Genomic DNA, 27,018 nt, shown 5'->3' with positions numbered 1-27,018 from the left:
GCAACACGTGGAACTGATACAACAAAGATAATTAGAGGTGGAGGTGTTAAAGCAAAGAACAGAACAGGAAGTGATGAAACACAAAACTAAGCAAGACAGATTGAAGATGGAACATTATAAACTTGAATTAATTGAGGAGATTCTCAGATTCTCAGATGATGGGTTAATTCAGTTACACCTCCTGCTTAATTTGACCTTATCAGTAACCTGCAGTTGTTGCCAAAGTTTAATAATTTGCGTGTTGAATCAGCATCACAAGTGACTTCTAGTCTGAGCCGGACATGGCGAGAGATGACAGAGGTGGCGTAGAGAAAAAAATCAGAAGTGAGGCTGCAGAGTGGCCTACTAGCCAGGCTGAAGATGCAGTCACTCAGACTGTTGCTGCCAAGCATTTTCCTGACCAACGACAGGTTTGTCGTGCATGAAGCAGACGAGCTGGAGCCCCTGATGACAGAGAATCGGCACACTCGAGGCTGCTGCATGACAATCATCACGAAAACTGGGCTTCATGCGCTAGTCCTTGTCCTCATTTTGACAGGACTAGCAACTCCGGCAAGATCAGAGCAGACCATGCCCCACTGCAGATAAACGCTGGTGTCTGTGTGGAGAGATTCTCCTCTTTAATGTTCCTTGGTGTTCACATGGTTGATGACTTGACATGGTACACCAACACAACAGCAGTGGTCAGAAAAGCTCAGCAGAGATGACAGCACCTCTTGAGAATGCTCAGGAAGAGTCACCTGGAGGTGAATTTAATGCAAACTTTCTATTGTTCCACAGTGTGGAGTGTGATGACATACAGTACAGTATTACAGTGTGGTATACCAGCTGCACTGTAAAGGACATGAAGGGGGGGGGGGGGGGGGGGGGTCATAAATTCACTGCCCCCCTTGGAGGACATTGCAGATTCTCAGGGGCTCAACAGGGCAAAGAGCATTCTTTGTGATCCATCTCACCCTGATCACAGCCTCTTTAACCTGCTGCCCTCTAATCTAGCAGAAGGTTCATGACCCCAAGGCGACACACAAGCAGGCTCAGAAACACTTTTTACCACTGGGACACTTCTCATCCTGGGGTTCAGTTGCTGTCTGATGGTGGTGAGTTGTAGCCTGATGAAGTGTCTATTTAGCCCATTGTGATTCTAACTATAGTTATAGCCGACAGATATTTCTGTAAAGGTGTGTTGTTGATGAGACCATGTGACCACAGAGAGTCCGTCCCCTTCACTGACAGAGACTATAAAAGCTCTGAGCTCTGACTCCTCTCTGCTCTTTCTGGCTCAGCAGCATCACAGAGCTTCCTGACACCAACAACAAGGTGAGATCACTCTGAGAGAGGAAGGCTTTGCTTCAGCTAATAAATTATATCTTAAGAGGAGGAGACTCGGAATTACAGAAAAATCCACATCAGATATATTAGAAAATAACTAACAGAACTAACATATAGATATATGTATAAAGATAGAAAGATTTATATTCTAGGATGAGCAGATAATTCAGTGAGGTGAAGTATTTCAGCTAACCTTTAATTAGATGTGATTGGGGACAGACAAAATATTTCTCTGCATATGATGTGTTCTTCTGATCTTTATTAAATGGTGTTAATAATACAAGTTCCTTGTGTAATTAAAATGGTTTTGCTGGTTTTATATTTTTTTCATCAGAGAACTTCAGTGTGTGAGTTCTCCATCGATCCATCTCTACAATTCTTCATTTCATCATCAATCCATCATCGACATGGCAGAGTGAGTCAAATCATGACAAACACACTATAAATCTTCATGGTGTCTGTGTAAACTATAGCTGATCGAGATCAAGATTCAGATCTTGTGATTAGTCAGAATTATTTGTTCTTCAGAGTTGTGTTGGAAAAATAGTTAATTGTGTGAATTTAGTTTTTGAGAATGGTCTCTGCATCTTCTACTACTGGAAGCATGACTTAGATAATAGTTAACATAAATTAGTGGAACAGTCAGTGAGTCATACGACAGGATTCTGACAGAATCTGAGTCCTGTGCCTCCACCCAGTGGACTACTGGTAGTACTACAGATAACAAACAACAATTACCTTTTAGTGAAAGTTATATTACATCACATTACTTTCAACTTTTTTTTTGTCATTACCAGGTACAAAGTAACAAATGCTAAAGTGTTGGAGGCTGGTAAATGCTAAATGTTAAAGTCCAAACAAGTGGAGAAGCAATACGTGAAGAATATGTTCCTATAGATTTAATTTAAATTAAAACAGACTGTTGCAGTTTCTACAATGACTATAGTAATCAGGATATGTAAAGATATTGACATCAAGATATTTATATATACAGTCTCCTCCAAAAGTATTGGAACAATAAGGCAAATTCCCTTGTAAATATGAGTATGAGACAAGAGTTCAGAACGTCAGTTTTTATTTCCTGGTATTTACATCTAGATGTAAATAAACAATTTGGGACATACCACCCATTCATTTTTCAAGTGAGCAAAACTATTGGAACATGTGGCTGACAGGTGTTTCTTGTTGACCAGATGTTGCCTTTAAGGTTGATTGTTCAAATATTAAATAGCCGCATGACTAGTCTACTTTTTGGCCTGGGTTGAAACCTATAAAGTTGCATTTCTTGTTAAAGAGGATAAACCAACATGAAGAACTGTCTATGGCAGAAAAGAAGGAAAATCAGTCAGAGCCACTGGACAAACATTGGGCAAAGCAACACAACAATGTGGAACGTCCTGAATAAGAAAGAAACTACTGGTGAACTGAGCAACAGACGTGGAACAGGTCGGCCAAGGAAAACAACAGTAGTTAATGACACAAATATTGTGAGAGCTGAAGAAAAACCCAAAACATCAGTAAGTGACATCAGCAACAACCTCCACAGGAATCACAGTCCAGTGTTAGAGGAGACTCAGAGCAGGAACATAGAGGCCAAACCAACATATACAAACCACTCATCAGCAGGAAGAACCAGAGAACAGACGGAAACATGCAAAGAAGAACAGAGATGAGACACAAACGCTCTGGAACACAATCTTCTGACTGATGAGACCAGATTCATCTCTACCACAGTGATGGAGAAAGAAAGGAACTGCTCATGAAGCATACGAGCTCATCTGTGAAGCATGGAGGTCATGTCATGGCCTGGGCGTGATGGAACAGGCTCATTCATATTTACTGATGAGGTAACTGATGATGGTAACAGCAGAATGAATTCTGAAGTGTTCAGAAACATTTTGTCTGCCAACATGGGAATCAAATCCATGACCAGAGCTAATCAGACAGACATATGACCATCTTTCACTGAGCATTGATATTGAGGAGCTGGAATTACACAAGTCACCTGTGTTTTGGTGTGTGTGTATCTATAGCTGTAAACATGTAACCAAAGTTATGCGTGTGTTTATGTGTGGTGCGCATAACTGTAATCATAAAGTTACTCGGTAGTGTGTGTGGTTGGAGGAGTGTGTGTTGGTGTGTCATTAATTTCATTTTTCCGACCTGGGCTGTAAACAACACAAGCAACTCAGAGTCAAGCGAAGAGACGTCCACAAAAGGCAAAAGATGTCCAACGTTACATTAATGTTGTTTTTACCGTTTAAATCATAAGAAGCGTCTGGGCGGACTATTTAACGTTACATTAACCAGTGCACTTATCACCAGGTGTGTGTCCAGAGGATCATGCGAAAATTTCACAGAGTCCACAGATAGTTTCCTAAATAATTTTTATTGCAAGAAACATGAACTGATTTCTCCAAGTTCCGACTCAGGGATATGAGGGTGGTGGAAGCTGGTGTCTTCCCCTCTCTTCCTGCAGCGTTTCAGCATCGCCTTGAAAACAGCATTACTTGTCTTGAACACGGTGTCGCTAATGATGTTTACGTCTCTTAAGAGGTGATTAATCTCAGACTCCTAAAACTGTCCACACTGTCTTCTCCTCCTTCCTTGGTCGACTGGACAGAGTCTGTGTCTGTTGCCATGGTTACCAAAGCGTTTGAGCCAGCGCAATGGTTTAGAACTGTCATCAGGTCATTTGACCGGAACGTCTTTATGGGTGTCCATCATCCCCTTTTAATGTACACCCCGCAGCCAATCAGAAGTGAGGATTCACCCGGACCATGGTATAAGCAATAGTATTGTAGCGACCCGGAATAATGGAGCATGAATTGGTTTTGCTGGTCTTTATTCTTCAGCTTGAACATAGGCTATTGTGGGCCGCAACCAACGGCAAAACGATAAAATACACAATCAAACCGGCATATAATGTTATCAACATCAGCTCTGTCACGTCTCTCTCCCGGTTTAGATAATGGCTCAGTGAAAGTAGAACCAGACGCACCCACAGGGGTAAACACATGTGATGTGGGCACACATTTTCAATAGGGCAAACAGCCAAAATTGTAGCTCCAAAATATAAATTTTAGTACCATCAACTTCAACTGGTATTAAAGGATTTTCAGAGGGTGAATAAGAAAGTCCAATTGTTGTGGCTTCTAAAACCGGTTCTGAATCTGTCATTACTTGACCTCCCTAGCATGGCTGAAACTCAGCTGGTCCCTTGAGGGCCCCTGTTGTCGTTGTGGAAACCGGGAGGGATCTTCAAGAGCATATTGATCCTGATTATGTTAAAGTGGAGGTCTTCTGAATGGACATTCATATGCCCAGTGTCCAGATCTGCCACACCTACGGCAATTTCCCTTTTGTTTTAGGTGCATGGTGTCCACGTATGTTTATCTGTGCATGGGAAGGCACTGGCTGATGTACAACCTGCACCGTTTGTTTTGTGTTGACAGATTTTCTGCCATCATCGTAACATTTGACATGAACATACTCACTGCTAGTCTATCATCTTCTCCCATGTCAGATCCCATGTTTTCATTCCAGCAGTTTGAAAACCGCTGAATAAATGATGGCAATGATTCGCTACATTCCTGGACACACAAAGCAATTTTCGCCAGAGTTGCCAGTAGCACGTGCACCCCTCAACCAATCCTCCAGAGTCACACCTGCAGACCAAGGTCCTCCTGTCTCACTACTTGGAAGGGCAAACTTTACATAATGGCCAATTTTCTGCATAAGTAAATGACAAGAGCATCTCCATATCAGACACATAAATATTATACAACCTCACAGTTACATTAAGCCAGGAATAATGTTTACTTGGATTAGGAGCACTTAACACCATATCTCTGCCTTCAGCTGGCGTCCATGGCCTGCACACATCCGTATGACCAATAACAATCTTTGGAAGCATTGCAGTTGTAGTTTCCTCGTTATCCTTAACTCTTGATCGCGTGATTACTTTACCTACTGACGGTGGAACTTGAGGCTGCTTCACAAATTAGGCATCAACCCGTCCATACATATACAAAACATACATACACTTTGCCAAAGTGGGGGGTAGACAGGACAGGAAGACAGGGATGGAAAGAGAAATGCAGAGTACCGTGAGAAGAGGGGAGGAGAAAAAGCAACCCCCCCCCACACTATGTTCCTGTGAGGAGTACAGTGTGGGAACATAAAAAAAAAATACCTCAGCAACACAAGCACTTAATATGTATACTATAGAAACATGAAAAACTCAGGTCTGTCTTCAATGTCCTCCACACAAAGAGCCGCCAGACACACGACCCGCCACCTCTCCCACGCGTCCATCGTGTAGCCAGCTGCAAACGTTCCAGCAGGGCAGTCTGGTTCCCCCAACCCAGGCTTCTCGTCGAAAAAAATTGCATCAATTGCGTTGAGAGACCAGTTAATCAATTCCATGATTTTGTAGTTTCAAGAGCAGTGCAGAGAGAATCTCTCAAAAGTATCGACAGTAGACAGACGAGACGAGAGGAGCATAGCAGGGAAGATAAGGGAGAGGAGAGGGAGGAGAAATGCGGCTGGCTTCTATGAGAGCTGACACACATCTATCTATTCACACCGTTTGTCCAGGTATACTGGCTCTCTTCTTTCTTCAGAATATTTGCATTAGACTTAGGCACCGAGTCAGGTACTTTACCAACAGGTGCTCTAATCTCTTCATTCTGTGTTTTTGGTCTTACATTTGCTTGAACTTTGGGAGAATATGCATCTGTCGTTAATGTGGACTGATGATTACCCATGGTTAATTCAGTCACTCAACACTCATTCGATTAGAAAAAACAACACATTCTCTCAACATCAAACTGGTAAATCAAAAATACGAAAGAAACAAAAACAAGGCAAAAAGACCACAGGGACGGAAGGAACACCGGGAAATAACATCACACACTCACCAGGAAAAAACATCAGAAGGCAACATTAGGAAGTAACATAACGACGCGACAGGGACCAAACGGCAAGGCAGGGTTATATATGCACAAGAGGGCTCAGGGATGACAAAACACAGGTGACATACATCAGGGCAATCAAACCAGATGAGACCAATTAACAATCAACCCACAAGGAAGCACAGACACGAAACAAGTACTTAACACAAATAATACAGGAAATACAAAACATGAAACAAAACAGAAACACAAGGAGGCACAAGACACAGGAAACTAAGAAACTTGACAATACTTGACAATCTAACCGGAAACACAAAACTTGGCACAAAATAAAAGACAGAACCATGAAAAGGCCAGTCAACGTTCACTCTCAATGTCTGTTTTGGGTCACTGTCATGTTGGAAGACAAAGTGACGACCCAGACCCAGTTTTGCTGCTGACTGCTTGAGGTTTTCTTTCAAATTTTCACAATTCCGTCTTTCTTCATGATTCCTTCAACCTTGACAAGATTCCCAGGTCCAGATGCACCGAAACAGCCCCATAGCATGATACTTCCACTACCGTGTGTGACTGTAGAGACAATGTTCTTTGGGTTATATGCCTCAGCCTTCTTTCTCCAAACAGAAGCAACGTCTCTATGGCCAAAGTGCTCTAGTTTAGTCTAAGGCCAGCATTGGCCTTACCATACTTCATTCTGGCTTGAAGGTGTCTTTTTTTGAAGAAGTTGAGTTTTTCTTGGCCTGCACCCTTGCACTCCATTTCTGTAAAGGGCTCTAGAGACTGTCTTGTTCACCAAGGGACAGCAGATTCGGCAGGGAAGTACAGACAGTCCTCTCCCCTCTCCACTTGAGGCAGGACCCTCTCCTGACCTGGAGTGGGTAATGCACCATTTTCTGACTGAGGACCATGGCCTCAGACTTGGAGGTGCTGATCTTAATCCCAGCTGCTTCACACTTGGCTAAGAACCACCCCAGTAAGAGCTGGAGGTCGTAGTTTGATGGAAGAGTCCAACCCTCACCGGGAACCAGTCCGACTTACAGCCAGCTACATGGACCAGATTCTTCTCCTTTGGCACACGGACTGAATGGCCCTTAGCAAGGGGCCACCCCACCCATACTCCCAGAGCACCCCCCACAGGATGCCTTTGGGGACAAAATGGTGAGCCTTTTCTGACTCTACAAGTGGACTCCAGCAACCTCGTGAGAGTAAAGAGCTAGTCCATGGTTCCCCGCTCGGGATGGATTGTGGAATGGAATGTGTTGGTGGGATTGAGGAGCTCCTCAAAATATGTGTTTCCCCATCGGACAATAACCCCAGGTGAGGTCAGCAGCCCCCTGTCCCTGCCAAAAATGGTGTGGGCGAGTTGCCGCCTGACACCCCTGAGGGACCAGATGACTTGCCAGATTACTTTTGGAACCAATCAATAGTCTTTCTCTGTAGTCCGACCAAACCCCTCCCACCTCTCAGCTACTGCCTTGGCCACGGCCTAGACCTCCTTCTTCAGCCTGAGGGCTCCCCTCACCTCTGGTCCCAGCAAACTTGCGGCTCCAACTCGCAACAGCCACTTCGACAATGCTAGAGGGGAACATAGCCCATTCGGTCTCAAGGCCCCCCATCACCTCTAGATTCTAGGTTCTAGCTCTGTCGGAGGTAGGAGCTGAAGACCACCTTGACGGGTTCTTGACAGGCCTCTCAGGTCACATGTCAGATGATATGACTATAAAGTTTATCCTCAACCTATCCTACCCCATCATGGTGCCAAGAGTGTCAATGAACAACCGACCCAAAGGCAGAGGGTAGCAACGCTTTCGTCAACCCAGGAGAATCCCAACATGCAGGCAGAGAGCCTGGAGGCAAGCAAAACACTCTCCCCAGGCTGTCGCCTCTAACCTGGAGCTACTTAAACAAAGAAGAGGGTCCAACCCCTCTCAAGGACTTGAGGTCCAGAGCCAACACTATGTGTGCGCTCTGTCAAACTCTTCCACAATCTTTGGCTCCTTCCCCACGAAATAGATGACATCCCATGTTGTAAAAGCCAGTGTCAATAATTGAGGATCAGACCACCAAGGCCCCTGTCTTGGTCTGCTGCCCAATTCATATTGCACTGGCCGCTTCATTAGTAAAAGGCCACCTTGCTAGTAAAAGGTTGGAACCCCTTGTGCCTTCAGAACTGCCATAATACTTCGTGGCATCCTTTCAACTAGGTGTTGGAAACATTCCTCAGAGATTTTGATACATATTGACATGACACTCAGTCACTCAGTTGCTGCAGATTTGTCGGCTGCACATCTATGAAAATCTCCCATTTCACCGCAACCCAAAGGTGAAATATTGGACTGTGATCTGGACTGTGGAGGCCATTGGAGAACAGTGAACTCATTGTCAGGGGACTAGTCCTGAAGACAGTGAGGCTGAAACTTCACTCAATAATGGAAACACAAAAGGCAGGGAATGGGGAAACTCACAGAGATCACTTGGCTGGTAAAATGCCTCACAGTTACAGACAACCAGGAAATAGAAGGGCACAGGCAGAACTTGTGGCCGAGGACAAAAGGCTGAGGTGATTTATCAGGAAGCAGATGAAGCAGATTAGTTAGATTAGCTGGGTGAGAGCAGATGTGGTGTGGGCGGAGCAGTGGAAAAGTACTGAAGGGTGAGTGGCACACTATGACACCCCCAGACCATTACACCACCACCACCACCAGCCTGAACCATTGATACAAAGCAGGATGGATCCATGCTTTCATGTTGTTTAAATTCTGACCCTGACATCTGAATGTTGCAGCTGAAATCGAGACTCGTCAGACCAGGCAACGTTTTTCCAATCTTCTATTGTCCAGTGTTGGTGAGCCTGTGTGAACTGTAGTCTCAGTTTCCTGTTCTTAGCTGACAGGAGTGGCCCCCGGTGTGGTCTTCTGCTGCTGTAGCCCATCTTCTTCAAGGTTGGACGTGTTGTGCGTTCGGAGATGGTATTCTGCATTCCTTGGTTGGAACCAGTGGTTATTTGAGTTACTGTTGCCTTTCTATCATCTCCAACCAGTCTGCCCATTCTCCTCTGACCTCTCACATCAACAACTGCCGCTCACTGAATATTTTCTCTTTTCAGGACAATTCTCTGTAAACCCTAGAAATGGTTGTGCATAAAAATACCAGATGATCAGCAGTTTCTGAAATACTCAGACCAGCCCGTCTGGCACCAACAACCATACCACATTCAAAGTCATTTAAATCCCCTTTCTTCCCCATTCTGATGCTCGCTTTGAACTTGATCTCCTCTACATGCCTAAATGCATTGAATTGCAGCCATGAGATTGGCTGGTTAGATATTTGTGTTAACAAGTCATTGAACAGGCGTACATAATAAGTGGCTCAGTCGTGCATATTGAACGAGTGACCCCAGCTTCTTAAGGCTGCTTCGTTAACCACAGCTCCATAATGTAGTATAAATTCTCATGGAATTTCATTTGCTGTCCCAAAGTGATTTGTATCATATGTATGTATTTGTGACACTCAACATAAAGATTTAAACACTACCTGACACAGAGAGCAGGTAGCAAACAACATTAAATAGGACAAATACAACCGTCAACAAAAAATATAGTACACAAAGTGACAACCGTTGTGCATAAAGTGACTATGTAACTAGGCTACATATGGGCTCAGTGAGGTCAGTGCTGTGTGCTGTTTTATAGTCTGATGGAAGTGGGCACACATTAGCATCTGAAGCATTCGGGGTGGAATGATGAATGAAATTACTTTACTGCATAAGTGTGCACCTCTATATAACTTGGAATCAAACTCAACTACCTGTCTTCAGCTGAATTAACACATTCTCAGCAGTTCTCGAAGATTGTTTCTGATATTTTCTTGCTTGAATGCTGCTTCAAGAGACATTGATCACAAGCCAAAAGTTCAAACGCCCAAAGCACACATGCAGAATGAGCAAGAAATGGTTAATTCATGTTTTGGAGTGTGTAACACATTCTGGGTTGGAGTCAATAATCAGGCAAGGTAATGAACTGAAGAACGTCTTTACTTTATACTTCCACAGACTCACACACATGCCAGGAGGTGGAGAAATTCTTTGCCATTTGTTTCCATTGTTATCCCGATTCCATCTGGGGCTGGACTTTTCTTGTGTTCACTGAACCAAACAGTCTCAGAACCCTACTCCTGGGAACTTAAGGGACTTGGAGAAAAACGTTCTGCAAAAAACAAAGACGGATGCATCATCATGAAATGTGCTGCAAATAGAGAAACGATGCAAACCATGAACGTTCCCGTTGTATTTTCACGCACAGTGGTTCAGCAAGCTCTTAATGGGAATTTTGGTATTGATCCAATACCAAGTAAATACGACGCTAGTATTGCAGATACCAATACTTTTCTTGGAACATATTGATTTTGCCATTAATTACTTGATTATGATTATAATAAAATACAGAACAAATATTTAGGCAAATAAACTATTTTTTCTTAACTAATTACAGTATAAAACAACTTAGCAGTACAAAATTTAAATAAGTTACCTTTTACGACATACAATTGTTTTTTCCATCAGCTGAGAGAGCATGTGTGCAGCCCAACGCAAAAGGCAAAATATAGGACAGGCTGATATTGTGCGTCTGAATTACCTGAATTTACCAGTATTCATGAGCGCCTTGTTCTAACCTTTTTTTTAGCCCTTTAGAACCGAGCGGATCTTCAGCGATCTGTTAAAGTAACTCACAATGGTTTGCATTGTTGACAAAATTGCATACGATACAAACAATGTACCAAAAATATAAATATAACAATGTCAAAAACACAACAGCAATGGAAAATTAAGTCAGTATCAGCAGTCAGTTGAGCAAATAAGTAAACAAAAGCAACAATGTAATAACAAATATTAAAAATTGCACAAAGAGGGAAATGTTGGCTCATTAATTTTCCACCACAGACGTGAGTCTGTTTCCTGACGCAGTTTAACAACGTCATCAGTTCCAGCTGTGAGATGCTGCTGTGATGCTGTGATTTGAGTATCAAACTCCATCCATATGTACCTTTTAATACAGGTGGAGGATGGAGAAGCTCCTGCCATGAACAGACTTAGAGAAAAGCTGCACTCGCATGAATTCTGTGACGAATAATTTACTGTTGCTGGCCTTGGTAACGAAACTATCGATATTTAGATCGATACGCCCAGCCCTAGTTGGCAGATCATGTCATGGTTTGCATCGTTTCTCTATTTGCAGCACAATGATGCATCCGTCTTTTTTGCAGCACGTTTTTTCGTTTGCACCATGTTCCACTTTTTGTACCACGTTTAGACCTGTGTTTGAGTTTGTGATTTTGCATCGTTTCTGTATTTGAAGCTGTTTTTCTCGAACTGAGACATATTGAGTTGTGGCCATCCATTTGGTCCTTGTCAGCCACCGTAGACAGCCACACAAAAGCGCCTAAATCAAAAAATGCCCTGACAAACTAAGGTTAGCCATGATCCTGAACATATCCTTTGCTGATTTTAATTTAGCCTACACACACCACACACTCAACCACTGCTGCCTGTCTTCATTAACAGCACTAGTTCCATGCTGCTAGGATTGAATTATCACAAAAACCCTTTCATACAGTAACTTAAATGTTATAGCCCCTGCATGTGTTAGGAAAGATAAATAAATAGACAATGCCTCAGCTGAGAATAACATTCTCCCTGACCTAAACTGCAGCGTCTTGTCATGCTGATGTAATGTGACTTAGTCATGAAACCAGATGTTCAAATATATGTTTTGAATGAAAATGGCAATGAAATGAATATTCTAAAGATTTATCACTGTCTAGGAAAACAGACTGTGTGCCTGTTGTTATTGACTGCCCATCTGTTTTCACTATACAAATTAGGGGTGTGCAAAGCATCCAGTATTTGTATTTTTATTTGTATTCAAATAAAATTCAAAGTAGGTGCAAAATCCAGTTTTTGAGTTCCACTTGTAATTCAGGATGTGTAAGAGTTCAAATAAGTATTGTTTAATGATCCATTGTAATAATTGTGGATGTATGTGCAGTATTGGTTGATGTTTGCATTAAATGCAGCTAATAGAGGTGATTTATTCTGACTTGAAGGGACACAACATGACTGTGATGATGATTTGGTTCTTGTGGGAGACAATAGGGGCGACTGTGGCTCAGTAGGTAGAGAGGTTACAGGTTCAATCCCCACAATGTCACACATGACCAAGTGTCCTTGAGCAATACACTGAACCTCCAGTTGCTTCAATTGCATGGCAAAAAGTGTGATATAAAAGAACGTCCATTTATCATTTACCAGTGGACAATAGTCTGAATTACCAAACTAATGAATGCTAACAGACTAATGCTAACATGAGAGAACCTGACTGCATGTGTCCCTGTACTGATGGAACGTAATAGAACAATCTCCAGGTCAAAATAAGGATTTGTAAAAAATAAAACTAAAAAATAAAATAAATAAATAAAACATCTTATTCGTACCATTCCAATTGCCGTATTCAGCCTCCAGCCCTAATCATTCATTCTTCAAATCATCATTCAAATCAAATCATTCTTAACCTTCCTAACATATTGAGTATTCTCAGTGAACTCTAATTTAAGGGATCTGAAATTCTAATGCTGCATTTAAAACTTCTCTCAAATTTGAATTGAAATGGATTTTAGTGTTTCAAGTGATAACTGTACTGTGATGGAATGATATGTGCATAAAGTTTCAACATGTAATATCTAAACTTTTTTTAGCAGGAACACAAACATCTCATCAAAGTATCAGGACATCACCTCCAGAAGTATTCGGATCCGTTCAGGATCTCCTTCTGTCTACCAGCTGGAACCAAAGACAGAGGAGATTGGAACTCTGACTAGAATGACTGTTGGAGAAAGAAACATGAACAAGACCAATAGAACCATCTTACTGGTTGGAGAATCAGGATCAGGAAAATCTACTTTGATCAACTCTCTGGTCAACTACACCATGGGAGTGAAGTTTGAGGATGAAGTCTGGTTTCAGATCGTAGAGGACGAGAAAAGAGGTAAAGCAGAAAGTCAGACATCAGATGTGATCGTGTACCAGATCTTTGGTTTTGAAGGTGAAACTCTGCCCTACTCTCTGACCATCATCGATACTCCTGGATATGGAGACACCAGAGGAATTGAACATGATGTCATCATCAGTCAAAAATTATTGGGCTTGTTTAGATCAGAGGATGGAGTTCATGAAATTAATGCAGTGGGTCTGGTGATGAAGGCCAGTGATAATAGACTCAGTGATCGACTGATGTACGTCTTTGATTCAGTGACGTCTCTGTTTGGAAAAGACCTGGAGAAAAACATTGTAGCTCTCATCACACACTCAGATGGAAGAAAACCTAGAAATGCTCTTGAAACTCTTGAAGCAGCAAAAATTAAATGTGCAAAAAATGAGAACAATCAACCTGTTTACTTCCTGTTTGACAACTGTCAGGATGAAGACAGAACAAGGAAGGATGAAGAAGAATTCCTGGAAGGTGCTGATCAAATATCAATGAGAGGAATGAGAGAGTTCACAGCTTTTCTGGAAAAAACTGAACCTCAGAAACTGATGAAAACTGTGAATGTTCTGAATGAACGTATCAGACTGACAGCCTGCATCCAAAACCTGGAAGACAGAATCAACCTGACTGAACTGAAACAGAATGAGATCAAACAGATTCGAAAAGCTCTGAAGAAACATGAAGAAAAGATGAAGAAGAATGAAGAGTTCACTGTAGAAGTTGATGAGCCCTACAAAGAAAAAGAAGCTATTGATGGTGGGATGTGGGGGTTGGTGTTTTATGAAGGAGCTTTCTGTTGTACTGTCTGTGAGGAGAACTGTCACTATCCTGGATGTACAATGGCCTGGTATCCTGGACAATGTGAGGTCATAACAGAAGGTTTCTGTACTGTTTGTACCAACAAGTGTCCTGTAACAGATCATGTGAAAGAAAAGTGGAAATATGTGATCAAGACGAGGAGAGTTCAGAAAACTGAAGCGGAAATGAAACAGAAGTTTAAGAAGAATAAATCAGAAAGTGAGAAGAAGTTGAGCCTTTTGGAAAATCTTGAGAAAGAAATGAACCAACTGAGATCAGAAAAGTCCAAGTTCCTGGATAAGGCCTACCAACATGTTGTCAACCTGGAGAAGATCGCCCTGAATGTTGATTCAGTGTCCACTCATGTCCACTTGGACTTTCTGATTGAGAAGATGAAGGAGAGAGGAGACAGAGAGAAGGTCCAGAAACTGGAGGAGATGAAAAACAGAATGGATGAAGGAACCAGAGCAGCACTGAGATACATGAAGAATGAATAGGATCTAGAAAATAAGTTAAGCCTCATTGATGTAGATGATCATCATGATTGTGATCATTTAGCTGATCTGATCTTTAAACATGAATCAGTTGTTTGATTGTGATTGTGTTCAGTGTAATATCCAGTTGATATTTCCAATCAGAAACATGGTGGAGGAAGTATTCAGATCATTGACTTCAGTCAAAGTACCAACACCAACATATTAGTAGTGTTATCAGTTGTCAGTAAAATGTAGTTCATGTATCAGCAGTAAAAGTGTTCCATGAGGAAAATGTTGTATCAGTGTGATATGATTGTGTCTCCTATTCCTGGCTTGTTGTTGTCATTCTAATCAGTTTGTACAGAGGATGTTACTCACACTGAACTCAGACACAGTGGAGAAATCTTCTGCTGAGCTGGAGCTCCATCCAACTTTCACACTTGAGTGTTTTTGAAGAGAACAGTCCTGAAATCTAATGTTCTTTGATTTGATTCATACCTTGGACTCTTCATGTGTTCATGCTGGAATGACTAGTTGGAATGTTTCACATGACTCAGTGGAAACATTTGGATCATTTTATGTTGTTGTGATTTTTTTAATTCACTATATTCTGTTCTTCTCATTCAATCGTCTCCTGGTTGAAGCAGTTTTCTGTGAATTCTGAATAAAATCTCTGCTTTTTGAAACCATTTTTTGTCTGAGGACTCCTTGATTTTGATATTACCCAAGTATTGACATGAATTGTAGTCAGTGCCCAGTCAATGACCAAATGCATGTTCCTTGATTGTGATTTTTGAACAGTTACTATTTCATACAACTGGATGTGTGTTGTTTTTTGCTACAGTCTCTAATTGATCAACCTTTAAACTATAAAAAGAACTGTTCAAGTGTATTTTAATGTAAACATGTTTGTCAGTAATTACAATGTTTAGTGAAAAACAATAAGATTTAGATTAGAGTCTTTATTGTCATTGCACTGTAGCATAAAACAATATACATTGCATAACAAAAGTGAGGCACAGCTCTCCCGTCAGTGCAAAAGATAAATATTAAATAAATAACTAAACTAAACAAGACATGTACAACAAAAACAAGGGGAAAAAAAGGACACCATATACGAATTACAATGTAAACAGGACTGTAAACAGAGGCATAAGATAGAATGTAAAATATTGCAGTTCTGTTTGGCAAATGCTAGAAAAGGAAAAGCTTATTGCACAGTCATTATTTTCATGAAAGTGAAACGTTGTGGCTGAAATGATACGGTTGTGTCAGCTGTTTTTGTTCAGCAGGGTTATGGCCCTGTTGTAGAAACTGTCCCTCAGTCTGTTTGTCCTTCCTGAAACGTCTGCCAGAGGGCAGGAGCTGGAACACCCGGTGTCCTGGGTGTGAAATGTCTTTCAGGATGCTGCGTGCCTTCCTCAGGCAGCGGGTGCTGTAAAGGTCCTGTACGGAGGGGAGAGGGTGGCCAATGATCTTCTGGGCCGTGTTAATGACCCTTTGTAGTGCCTTTCTATGTGCCATATGTCAGCACACTCTCAATGGAGCAGCAATAGAAGACAGTCAGCAGCTCCCTCTTTAGGTTGATCCTCCTGAGGATCCTCAGAAAGTGAAGCCGCTGCTGGGCTTTCTTCACAACCGCTGAGGCGTTGGAGCTCCATCTGAGGTCTGCGTCCATGTGCACACCCAGGAACTTGAAGCTGTGCACCCTCTCCACAGACTCCCCGTTAATGCAGATGGGCTGCAGGTCAGTCTTCCTCCTCCTGTAGTCCACAATCATCTCCTTTGTTTTCGAGGTGTTTTAGACCAAGTTGTTGTTGTCACACCACTCCACCAGCCTCTGGACCCCCTCCCTGTAGACAGTCTCAGAGATTAGTCCCACTAAGGTGGTTTCGTCTGCAAGTTTAATCACGATGTTGTCTGGGTGGGTGCTGACACAGTCATGGGTGGACAGAGTGTAGAGCAGAGGACTGAGTACACAGCCCTGTGGGGAGCCGATGTTGAGGCTGAGGGCTGTTGAGAGATGGGGCCCGACTCTGACTCTTTACACCAGGCGTGTCAAACTCATTTTAGTTCAGGGGCCACATTTAGCCCAATTTGATCTCAATGGGGCCAGACTAGTAACAGAATAGCTTATTAACTGGTAAATGAGGACAACTCCAAATGTTTCCCTTTGCTTTAGTGCAAAAAAGTACAGCTACATGTAATGAACAACCATGAATTTCTTAAGAAGTGCAAGGTGCAAGTGCAATTTCTTATTTTATCAAATATTTTCAGCTGATATCTTCAGTGTAATTTTTGCAAATTTATCTGACGGGCCAGATTGGACCCTCTGGCGGGCCAGTTTTGGCCCCCGGGCCTTATGTTTGACACCTCTGCTCTACACGGTTGGAGAGGATGTCTAATCCAGCAGCAGGTGGAGGCTGATGGTCCAATGTCCAGCAGTTTTTCTGTCAGTCTGTCTGGGAGTATGGTGTTAAAGGCAGAGCTAAAGTCAACAAAGAGCAGTCTGGCATAGCGTCCCTGTTGTTCCAGATGGGAGATGGTGGTGTGGAGCACTGTGCAGATGGCATCCTCTGTTGATCTGTTCGCTCTGTATGCAAATTGAAGTGGGTCAAATGTGGGTGGGAGGCAGGACGTGATGTGGTGTCGGACCAGTTTTTCGAAGCACTTCATGACCACAGGTGTCAGAGCAACTGGTCTGTAGTGGTTAAGATTGTTGATGGTGGTCTTTTTAGGCAGCGGGACGATTGTGGCCGACTTCAGGCATGGTGGGATGAAGGACTGGGACAGTGACTCATTAAAGGTCCTGGTGAAGACCCCAGTCAGCTGGTCTGCACATTCTCTGAGGACCCTTTCGGTCACTCCATCTGGTTGGGCGTCTTCCTATGGTTCACTGCCTTCAGTGTGCACCTCACCTCATGTTCCTGCACCGAGAAGCTGGAGCTGTTGCAGTTCAGTGGACGAGCTGTGGCTGCCTTGTGTCCTTCCACCTCGAAGCGGCGAAGAAGTGGTTGAGCTTCTCCTGGTGTTCAAACACACTCCAATCTGTGCTTTCAAAACAGTCCTGCAGCTGGTGTAGTGCACCCTCTGGCCATGTTTTCACAGCTTTTATGGTTGGGGGGGGCCTCCTCCTGAGGGGGGTGTATGCAGGAATCAGCAGCATGGACATATGATCTGACAGACCCAGATGTGGTAGTGGTCTTGCTCTATAGCCTCTCTGAATGTTGCTATAGACTTTGTCCAGCGTGTTTAGGCCTCTTGTTGCACATTGGACATGCTGATAGAGTTTAGGTAGTACTGACTTCAATTCAGCATGGTTAAAGTCCCCTGCTATGATGTGCACTGCCTCAGGATGAGAGCTCTGCTGGCTGATAACTGCTCTATGTAGCTCCCCAAGAGCTATGTTAGCATTAGCGTCGGGTGGAATGTATACAGCTGTCAGGACTGGTGACAGGACTCAAAAGCAGACCAGGAGTTAAAATGATTTTCAGTGAGTTTTATTTGAAAACAGAAATGAGTCGTGGCATGAGTTGCTGAAGAGTCTGGGCGAGCACATGGATCGGAGCTCCAGGGGTCTCGGTCTGGGCTTGCTGGCAGGCGGATCTAGTTTCAAGCAGAGGGTGTGAAGGTCTGGTGTAAAGACAGGAAAAAAGCGAGTTAGAGGCAGGTTTACTTGTTGAAGTTAAATTCCGGTTTTCTGGTGTGTCTCATACGAGCTGATGCGACGATCCGGCGGGGACTGGAAGGTTGGACTGGTCTTTATAGGGGAGTTGATTAGGTGACGAGGAACCGGAGTGCAGGTGAGATGAGTAGCAGGTGTGTAGTCTGGAGTTTCCCAAACCACGCCCACCAGCAGCCCTCACACACACATACAAAGTAGCCAGCTCATGGCCGACGGGTCGTGACAACAGCTGTTACCATAACAACGGCAAACTCATGGGGTAGATAGACGGGTCTGCATCTCACAGTCAAATATTCCCAGTCCGGGGAACAATGTCTGTAAAAGCCCTGTAACTATGTTCCATCAAAATGTAACAGCCACAATCCTCTCCGCTCCACTCTCCCATGCTGGTGTCATTAAAAACTAGAGAAGCTACACTTTCACATAGCTGGAATAACACTTTCTATGAAGGTTGTATTTATAACGCCCTATGAATGCACTCATAATATTTTATAAGGTATCTATAAAGCATTATAATGGTCATTTTACCATCTATACATATTCACAAGTCGTCATAACCAACTTCATGATGCACTATGACAACTGGTTATGAATGATTATAATTTTAATCTGAATAGTGCATTATAAATATGTCAATATCTGCCTAGTCACTTGTTCATTTTATGATGCATCATAACTACTTTGCTTTGCTAAATGTGCATAGTGATGCATAATGAGTTTTGACTTCTACTATGAGGCACAATGAAATGAGAGCCTGGACAGTAAAGACAAAAGGAATGCATTTAGTTCACTTTATTTTCATTTAAACCAACACACATAATCAGAATGATGATCAATGCTCTGACATTACACAAACACATGAAACACTTGAAACAGGCCACAAACGAGGCACGGCGTGGTCCTATACTATGTCCTGGTGGTTATCATTGGAACAAAACTCACAATGCCACTGAAATCTATCTTGGGTCATTATGAAATTTTCCATATGCATGTCAGTCTTATAAATGATGTGATGGAGGCATAAAACCTGTGTGAAACCATATAACAGTGAATAGGCCAACAGCTCAACAGTAGCCACCAAGCGACCTAATTATTGAAATATGTAAAACACCCAACTTCCCCCTTATCTAAAATATACCTACTTAGCACTTTCTTATATCAAGCATGTGTGACCCATGATTTCTAGCCAGTACTGCCACTGTATAACTTTCAGGTGCTCTCTGTGTCAGGTAGTGTTTAAATCTTGATGCCGCCAAACATCCACTTTAAAGGTCTGCCATGCAGCCTCCCGGCATTATTACACACTGACAGACACACTACAAGAAAGTAATAAAGACAAAATATTAAGACACACAAACACACACACACACACACACACACACAGACAGATGGATAGAAAGATAGAGATGTGGCTCGTAAAAGTGCCTTTGGGTTGGTGAGGTGATTCAGGGTCAAAGGTCAGGAGATGGTTCGACAGCAACTACAAGAAGAACAGAGGCAAATCTTTAGTGCTCTAGGTTTGTTTTTATGCAGAAAGGTTTGATTGAAAACACATAAACAGATCACGTTTTTTTCTAAATCAATACAGAAGGTTTAAAGCAGCCTAATGAGACATTATGTTATCATGCAGGCAGCGCAGATTACCCGTAGGTGGCTTAAGCTAGCTACATGAAAGTTACCAGACACGGCTAGTTTTAACTCACAAACTAGAATGTTTTCGTATTCTTGTGAAAAAAAAATCATGTGTCTACTGTATAAATTGTGGCCGGGATGAGCGTGGAAAGAGAAAAATTTCAGGCGATTTCACACATGTTCTGTCACTCTAAGTAGCAACATTCTGCGCTCTAAAACGAGGTTTTTGGAAAAAGATCATGGTCATTGAACAGTGATTGATCAACAACGATAAGACCTATCAAAACGAGGAGAAATACACCAATACACAAGGCTTGTGTCTACATTTTAAAGTTTAAATGAAGTCTGTAGGTGAAAGTATGCCTGAGCAGTAGGCCTTTGACTTTGTCTAAACCTATGTCGCAAAAAATTCGTATTTCGGAAAGAAAAGTAATAGCACACTGATCCCGATCGAGCCACATGTTTTGCCGCACAATTTCCCCCGAAGCCCCTTATTATTCTCCATCAACTATACACGACATGGCGAGTTGCCTTACAGAAGATTTGATCCTTATTTTCATTAATGGTCTTTACCCATGAAGTGGTCTAATGGTGGTACAATCTCTTACAGTGAACTTTAGCAGTATTTTGGAGCCAGATTCAGAAGTAAAAGCCCAACGTGGAGGAACACTTTGGGTTCTTTAGTTTGATTCAAATTTTCAAATGGGGACTGGACCTGGTTACTCAAGAAATAAAAGGTTTCACACTCTTACATTCCAAGCTACATTTCACAGTTCATTGTGGTTAAATTTCCTCAAAAGTGGACCTAAATGGAGGCACAGTGATACCAAGCCAGGCAACTGAACAGTTTAAAAATACAATATAGAAAATATTGCAAGTCTAAAAGGCACTGTTGCATAATGACCACTGACAAGACATAATGAAATGGCAAAGCTGGAGTGAGAGAGCTGGAGCTGGAGCTGTTAACATAAAGCTGGTTTTGTGGACCTGTGCCATGATCGGGTGCTCAGCCAGAGCATAAAGCAACTTAGATGCAATCTGCAAGGAGGGTGTTCCAACCACAGAGGAAAATGGTAAAATGGTGTCAGGAGGATACCAGGTGGCACTGGACTCAAACTGTTTGAAAAGAGCATCTGGCTTGATATTTTTGTTGCCATTCTTCCAAGGTCAGCATCACTGATTCATGTTGTCATAAAAAGAAGGCCGAGGCATGCAGTTTCTGATCTGCACTGGAATGCTGGAATGGCACTGAATCTGGTTAAGAATCGAGCAGAGTTAAAGAGTCTCCTGGGTTCAGGAAATGTCTGCTCTGCCTCTGATGTCTGCCGAAAGGAAAAAGCGGTGGGGGTTAGTTTGGTTAAGTGGAGCAGCTACAATGCCACAACTCCTGATGAACCCATGCTAGAAACTTCTGTAACTGTTGGCAAATCAACAATGGCCTGGCAGTTTATCCCAGGAAAGTGAAAGGCAGGCTTAGGCCAGCCTTATGAGTGCCTTGGACATATGGCACAGCAGAGAGGTCAGGAGAAGTATAGTGAATGGGTGTAGCAGGGCCTTCTGGGGATGTCAGAGCAGACTGTAGACTCGTTTGATAAAAACAGACCAGTTAACAGTTCCACTAGCAGCCCAGTCAGTGAATGGGTTAAAACCAAGAACCAAGGATGTGTGTATATGAAAAAACAAACAACTGGATGTATTTATCTGGGTTTGCTTAGGAGGGTTACATGAGCCAGACATTTGCAATTTCCAGCATTGTGTGTGAATGGACTCTGAAGAGTAACCAAATCATAATCCATCAAGGCTAACAGAGAGTCCACTGGTTAGAAAAGGGGGTTATTCTGTTTCTGGGATGCTGCTTCTCATCAGTAAACTCACTAATGAGTTCTGGGATTAAGGGTGGACAGGAGGCAAGGAGTGGCCCAGGTGGCAACCATAAAGGCACTTAACAGCTTTATGCCTATTTTGGCCTCTTTGTTGGAAGCAGCAGGAACACCACAGGCTGCAGAGCTAATAAACACCATCGGTATGTTGACTAGAACACTTCCTGTTCATTTTCTCTGTAAGGTAATGAAATTAGGGTAGAGTCACATCTTAACACCACCACCCACATTCTCATACTGTACAAGTCATACTTAACACAACACTACCATCGTTACACTTCAAATTCACACATTACACGTTCCATATATGTAATTTTCCATCTTGACTTTGTTACTGTAGTATATTATCTTCTTGTTTTTCTCTTCTGTCCCTTTCCTGTGTTTGGGGTTTTGTGAACTAACCAGGACATAAGACATACGTTTTGTTTGTGTATGGGGATTCTTGGGGATGACCATCCTATATAAGGTGACTGTGGGAGCTGAACGAGAGAGAGGATTCAACGATTGGCTAGAAGCTCTCTCAGATTCAACAAGAGTATGACACTGATCTTTCTTGTAATAAACCTTTTTAAATGCAAGATAAGACTTGTCAGCGGTGATCACTTCTTTCTTCAGCACATCAGTATACAACATTACAAACTGAGTTCCACTTCTAATTTAGCATATGTAAATAAGTCTTGTTGGTAACGCTTTATATTAAGGTCCTCGTAATAACCATTAATTAATAGGTTATAAGGCCCTTGTAAGTCCTTACAAGATGCTTATTAACATTATTGTGTATTTATAAGCCTACATAAGTGTTATCTATCTATCTATCTATCTATCTATCTATCTATCTATCTATCTATCTATCTATCTATCTATCTATCTATCTATCTATCTATCTATCTATCTATCTATCTATCTAAAACAGACATTTCAATGAAATAAAAAAAAACACTTTCAATGAACTGTAACCATTGTTTTAACTTTAAAAAACAAACAAACAAACAAACAAACAAAAACGTGGTCTATTAGAACCACAGCAATTCAAAAGTGCCCCTTTCCAACAGTTCCCCTGATTTCTTCAGTGCCCAAACTGTGTTGTCTATATGTGGACAGTCACGAATGGCATCTAGCAAACCTTTCAGGGGCAGCAATGGAAACGAAATTGTGATCCACTCCCACTATTTAGCCTCCATTGTAGCCTATACCCCGTACCTGTCTTTTTGTTTCCTGCCTAGCCATTCAGTCCACTCAATAAGACAAAGATGGTCAGACAGTAAGCATTCAGTTTGATTACCTCTTTGCCTCCAAACTTGCTCCTTAATGCTACGCCAGGCTCTTTTCATGTGCTGTGTGTGGGCACCTGTTTGGGGATCTATATACCACCTGGCATGATTATTGAATGGAAGATCCTCTATGTCACTGAGACGAATATCTACTCTTTTTCTTCTTCATCATCAACACGTAGTCCAGATGAGGTAATTGCTCGTTAAGTGCTCCCGTTAAGTGTTGAAGGCCTACAAGGGGATAGTTAGAGATAATTAACTGTTAACAAGTGCGTAGTTAACTGATAATAGATGAGCAATAAAGTATATTTTAGTATTAATAAAGCAAATAAAAAAGATTAACAAAGGCATGGCAAAGACATAATGGGTGGGTTATGGGTGTTTGTAATGCTATTATGAACAATTATAAGATACTCATGAGGCTTTTATTAATGTTCTTAAACATTTGCAAACTATTAACAACTTTCTTATAAGTGCTTATGAATGTCTTATAGCCTGCTATTAACTGTATTATAAAGCCATTATTAACACTTATGTAGGCTTATAAATACACAATAATGTTAATAAGCATCTTGCAAGGACTTACAAGGGCCTTATTACCTATTAGTTAATGGTTATTACGAGGACCTTAATATAAAGCGTTACCGTATTGTTTAATGATCCATTGTAATAATTGTGGATGTATGTGCAGTATTGGTTGATGTTTGCATTAAATGCAGCTAATAGAGGTGATTTATTCTGACTTGAAGGGACACAACATGACTGTGATGATGATTTGGTTCTTGTGGGAGACAATAGGGGCGACTGTGGCTCAGTAGGTAGAGAGGTTATAGGTTCAATCCCCACAATGTCACACATGACCAAGTGTCCTTGAGCAACACACTGAACCTCCAGTTGCTCCCACTGCATGGCAAAAAGTGTGATATAAAAGCAAGACCAATTACCACAACCCAGTTAAGGTAAACACAAAATCTGTTTGACAAAACAAATAGCTTTTTGAAAGTGTTTGTCTTCTTCTCCAATACAAATAATTTGGGGACTATTTGATTGAAATAATATTTGTAAAAAAAAAACAAAAAGACACGAGGGAATGAAGCTGGTAAAAGCTTTTATACCTGTGTGCTGGTGTCATATTTATTTTGTAATCAGATCATTAAAACACTATACAGTCACTACTCAGTTTCACTCGTTCACACTGAGTGGCTCATGTGGAGTTGAAGTTAATAAATGTGAATCAGCAGTTCATTTCACTAAAACCACAGAAGTGCAGTGATGGGATAATATCATACTATGTCTCTCAGATCACTTGAACATGTATAGAAGATTGTTCTAAATTCTATTCTGGATTTTGCAAGGTATCAGTGGAAGGAAGCTAAAATAAGAGTCGCGTAAATGCCTGATGCCCTTGATGAAGCATCTTGGATACAGTGGAGGTGATTAGTAATAATAATAATGATCATTTTATTGAGCAAATCTCAACTTTTTCTACAGAAAAACAAACATCTCATCAAAGTATCAGGACATCATCTCCAGAAGTATTCAGATCTCTTCAGGATCTCCTTCTGTCTACCAGATGAAACCAAAGAAAGAGGAGATTGGAACTCTGACTAGAATGACTGTTGGAGAAAGAAACATGAACAAGACCAATGGAACCATCTTACTGGTTGGAGAATCAGGATCAGGAAAATCTACTCTGATCAACTCTCTGGTCAACTACACCATGGGAGTGAAGTTTGAGGATGAAGTCTGGTTTCAGATCATAGAGGAGAAAAGAAGTCAATCAGAAAGTCAGACATCAGATGTGATCGTGTACCAGATCTTTGGTTTTGAAGGTGAAACTCTGCCCTACTCTCTGACCATCATCGATACTCCTGGATATGGAGACACCAGAGGAATTGGACGTGATGTCATCATCAATCAGAGATTATTTGACTTGTTTAGATCAGAGGATGGAGTTAATGAAGTTGATGCAGTGGGTCTGGTGATGAAGGCCAGTGAGAATAGACTGAATGATCGACTGATGTACGTCTTTGATTCAGTGACGTCTCTGTTTGGAAAAGACCTGGAGAAAAACATTGTCGCTCTCATCACACACTCTAACGGAAGAAAACCTAGAAATGCTCTTAAAGCTCTTGAAGCTGCAAAAATTAAATGTGCAAAAAATGAGAACAATCAACCTGTTTACTTCCTGTTTAATAACTGTCAGGATGAAGACAGAGCAGATGAAAGAGAATTCCTGGAACATGCTGATAAAATATCAGTGAGAGGAATGAGAGAGTTCACAGCTTTTCTGGAAAAAACTGAACCTCAGAAACTGATAAAAACTGTGAATGTTCTGAAAGAACGTATCAGACTGACAGCCTGCATCCAAAACCAGGAAGAGAGAATCAAACTGACTGAACTGAAACAGATGGAGATGAAACAGATTCGAAAAGCTCTTAAGAAACACGAAGAAGAGATGAAGAATAATGGTGGGATGAGGTGGTTGGCGTTTTATGGTGGAGCTGTCTGTTGTACTGTCTGTGAGGAGACCTGTCACTATCCATGCACCATGGCCTGGAAACCTGGACAATGTGAGGTCATAACAGAAGGTTTCTGTACTGTTTGTACCAACAAGTGTCCTGTAACAGATCATGTGAAAGAAAAGTGGAAATATGTGATCAAGACGAGGAGAGTTCAGAAAACTGAAGCAGAAATGAAACAGAAGTTTAAGAAGAATAAATCAGAAAGTGAGAAGAAGTTGAGACTTGTGGAAAATCTTGATAAAGAAATGAACCAACTGAGATCAGAGAAGTCCCAGCTCCTGGATGAGGCCTACCAACATGTTGTCAACCTGGAGCAGATCGCCCTGAATGTTGATTCAGTGTCCACTCATGTCCACTTGGACTTTCTGATTGAGAAGATGAAGGAGAGAGGAGACAGAGAGAAGGTCCAGAAACTGGAGGAGATGAAAAACAGAATGGATGAAGGAACCAGAGCAGCACTGAGATACATGAAGAATGAATAGGATCTAGAAAATAAGTTAAGCCTCATTGATGTAGATGATCATCATGATTGTGATCATTTAGCTGATCTGAACTTTAAACATGAATCAGTTGTTTGGTTGTGATTGTGTTCAGTGTAATATCCAGTTGATATTTCCAATCAGAAACATGGTGGAGGAAGTATTCAGATCATTGACTTCAGTCAAAGTACCAACACCAACATATTAGTAGTGTTGTCAGTTGTCAGTAAAATGTAGTTCATGTATCAGCAGTAAAAGTATTCCATGAGGAAAATGTTGTATCAGTGTGATATGATTGTGTCTCCTATTCCTGGCTTGTTGTTGTCATTCTAATCAGTTTGTACAGAGGATGTTACTCACACTGAACTCAGACACAGTGGAGAAATCTTCTGCTGAGCTGGAGCTCCATCCAACTTTCACACTTGAGTGTTTTTGAAGAGAACAGTCCTGAAATCTAATGTTCTTTGATTTGATTCATACCTTGGATTCTCCATGTGTTCATGCTGGAATGACTAGGTGGAATATTTCACATGATTCATTGGAAACATTTGGATCATTTTATTTTGTAAGCTGTGAATGAGTTTTAGGCGTCAACATCATCTTTGTGGCACGATTAACCAGCAAGGTTTATCATTCTAAAGTGGAAGTACAATTAATGAAGGGTTTAAATGTAAGTGCCTGTTTGTGATCACAGCTATGAGCAAACCCCTCCTCCCATAACATGATGGAAAGATGATAACAGTCGTAAATCGTGTGTCATTATTTAAAATTGACACATGGTATAGACCATGTGTTAGAAGAGGAATGTTATCAGATCTATAGATACTGCTAATGCTCATGCTCTAATGTTCTTTAATTTGATTAATGCCTTGGATTCTTCATATGTTCATGCTGGAATGACTAGTTGGAATATTTCACATGACTCAGTGGAAATATTTGGATCATTTTATGTTGCTGTGATTTTTTTAATTCACTATATTCTGTTCT

At 41.6% G+C, this 27,018-nt stretch overlaps 1 protein-coding gene across 3 annotated transcripts; it reads left to right on the top strand.

Moving 5' to 3' along the window:
• The first annotated feature begins 1,286 nt into the window (after positions 1-1,286).
• Positions 1,287-26,855, top strand: LOC124996318 (septin-1-like). Of its 3 annotated transcripts, none has more exons than XM_047569170.1 (3): positions 1,287-1,317; positions 1,664-1,744; positions 12,999-14,822. In XM_047569170.1, the coding sequence occupies exons 2-3, from the start codon at positions 1,737-1,739 to the stop codon at positions 14,578-14,580; spliced, it is 1,590 nt and encodes a 529-aa protein (XP_047425126.1). In that variant the 5' UTR covers positions 1,287-1,317; positions 1,664-1,736; the 3' UTR covers positions 14,581-14,822. The 3 variants fall into 3 exon arrangements, with proteins under 3 accessions (XP_047425126.1, XP_047425127.1, XP_047425125.1); XM_047569171.1 differs by lacking the exon at positions 12,999-14,822 and adding an exon at positions 24,519-26,855 and having other exon boundaries at positions 1,290-1,317; XM_047569169.1 differs by having other exon boundaries at positions 1,298-1,317; positions 12,996-14,822.
• Positions 26,856-27,018: the final 163 nt, after the last annotated feature.

The sequence above is a fragment of the Mugil cephalus genome, chromosome 19 (assembly GCF_022458985.1).
Source record: "Mugil cephalus isolate CIBA_MC_2020 chromosome 19, CIBA_Mcephalus_1.1, whole genome shotgun sequence".
Classification (NCBI taxonomy): domain Eukaryota; kingdom Metazoa; phylum Chordata; class Actinopteri; order Mugiliformes; family Mugilidae; genus Mugil; species Mugil cephalus.
This window is presented reverse-complemented; position numbering and strand designations above follow the sequence as displayed.